Raw genomic sequence first — 2,127 nt, 5'->3', positions numbered from 1 at the left:
TTTTCTTATTAAAACTTGGTGTCTTTACAAGTGAGGGGTGATCCCCTTTATATACACTTTCTCTTCCTCAACGAACGGTTCAGATCAAACCGATCTAACGGTTGTGAAACTTCTTCTCAAGTGTTCCACAACCTTCTACACTTTTCTACACTTCTCTACACTTCTCTACACTTCTCCATACCTAAGATATTTTACAAAAGACTTAAAGCTTAAGAAAATACTTAGTGGAGTGGGCTTGATTCACCTTTGGCCCGACCCGATCTTTGGTTGTCTTCATGGACGTTTTGGGTTAAAACGGGCCGTGACAGACGGCTCTGCTTCGTCTTCTGATCATTATACTAAGTTGACTGATGCTGAGATTAAGGACAATATTTTGACCATGATCATTGCAGGTCCCATTTATTTATTTTAGTATTCATCATTTTTGGACCAGCTCAGAGATGAAAAGTGTAAGTGCAAGATGCAAACACAATATAGTAATGCAGAAGTTAAATTAAAAGACAAAATACACAAGCAAACACCAATGATTTATTAGAATTTTCTTAAATAATCTATTACAAGATCTGCTTAATTCAGCTGTTACATGTCTAGAGTTATCACCCTAACACACGCTACTGAAAGATTCTTAAGCTATCCGCTTATGTTTCTCAACCGTCAAGTACTTCAGCCACTGATTCAGCACGACCCAGAACACTTCCAAGAGCTTCTCTCTTTCTCTATAAGATCAGCCTCTGTGTCTCTGTCACTCTACAGACAACCCATAGCTATCTTATAGTTATTCTCTACGTTCCCGAAACCCTAGTCTCCAAGGCAACATGTATGGACATCTTCCATAACAATAAGTGCAACTTTCCTTTTTTGGAATGCACTTATTCCTCTTCATTTAAATCATAAACTTGCTCTCCAAGTTTATTCCTCTTTCCTTATCTTCAAGATATTCTCTTGCTCTCCAAGTCTACACAACTCCGGCTCATCATCTTGACTCCAGATGGTCTTCACACTCAACACGACGTTTGCTTCATCAACTACGTCATCGACTACTTCAGGGCATACATCTTACATCAACAAAAAGTAAAATCATAACATCAAATTTCATTTTTTTACAAACTTTTGCCACAAAAATACAGGGCAGGACACGACGGCTAGTGCTTTAACGTGGATGGTTAAGTACCTCGGTGAAAATCAGAAGGTTTTGAATATTCTGATTGTAAGTTTTGAAATTAATACAGTTAAAAAATATATAATTCAATAGTTTCTCATGTATATTAGTACTATAGATTATATACACATTATCAATCATTTCACTTTTAATTTCTGCTTTTCAATTTATTTAACATAAAGACAATGTTAAAGGGTTTTGTTTCTAAAAACATGTCACTATACCGGTCAACAGGAAGAACAAACTCAGGTTGCTAAGCAGGCATCAGATAAACCATTTCTCGAACTAGATGATCTCACTGAAATGACATATGCCTCAAAGGTAAATACATAACAACGTTCAAACGTGTTTCAATGGACAATGTTTTTAATATGTGCGCATATATAATCTTTGTACATAGATGAGTGATGTTCGTTTGGTTGCCGCAGTTTTCGGCGTCGGTGTTGGCGTCAATGAAAATAGTTGTTGTTCGTTTCGCCGACGCCGACGCAGATTATTGTTCGTTTAGAAGATGCAGGAAATTGACACTGACGCCGACGCCGACGCAGGAAACAGATTTTTGGGTTGTTCGTTTGATAGACGCTGCGACCATTTTTATTTCTTCATATTTTATTTTAATTTTTTTTGTAAAATTGTATTTTAAATAAAAAAATGTAATTTAAATATATTTACATCCATTAAAATATTATGTTTACTTGGTATATAAATTTTTGGTCAAATATACGAATATAAAAATATTTTTTTTATCATTATCATAAATTATAAGCTAAGTTAAAACAAAAATAATACTTCAAAATATTTATCACTAAACAAAAGCTAAATAATACATTAAGTTGATTATAAAAGAAAAAACATTAAGTCTTAAATAAATATCACATATAAATGATCATCAAAGTTATAAGCAAAAAAAAAACATTTAAAACGGTAAACGACCTCTACCATATTCATTTGTGATGTTATCACGCAAA

The 2,127-nt window shown here is 33.9% G+C and overlaps 1 protein-coding gene across 1 annotated transcript in view; it reads left to right on the top strand.

Moving 5' to 3' along the window:
* Positions 1-2,127, top strand: part of LOC106308972 (abscisic acid 8'-hydroxylase 1-like) — an 11,345-nt gene that overhangs the window by 4,719 nt on the left and 4,499 nt on the right. Inside the window, exons 5-7 of the mRNA XM_013746068.1 lie at positions 309-392; positions 1,128-1,207; positions 1,394-1,480. Coding sequence (XP_013601522.1) covers positions 309-392; positions 1,128-1,207; positions 1,394-1,480 — 251 coding nt within the window. The remainder of the gene's footprint in view (positions 1-308; positions 393-1,127; positions 1,208-1,393; positions 1,481-2,127) is intronic.

The sequence above is a fragment of the Brassica oleracea genome, chromosome C8 (genome assembly GCF_000695525.1).
Source record: "Brassica oleracea var. oleracea cultivar TO1000 chromosome C8, BOL, whole genome shotgun sequence".
NCBI classification, from domain to species: Eukaryota; Viridiplantae; Streptophyta; class Magnoliopsida; order Brassicales; family Brassicaceae; genus Brassica; species Brassica oleracea.
This window is presented reverse-complemented; position numbering and strand designations above follow the sequence as displayed.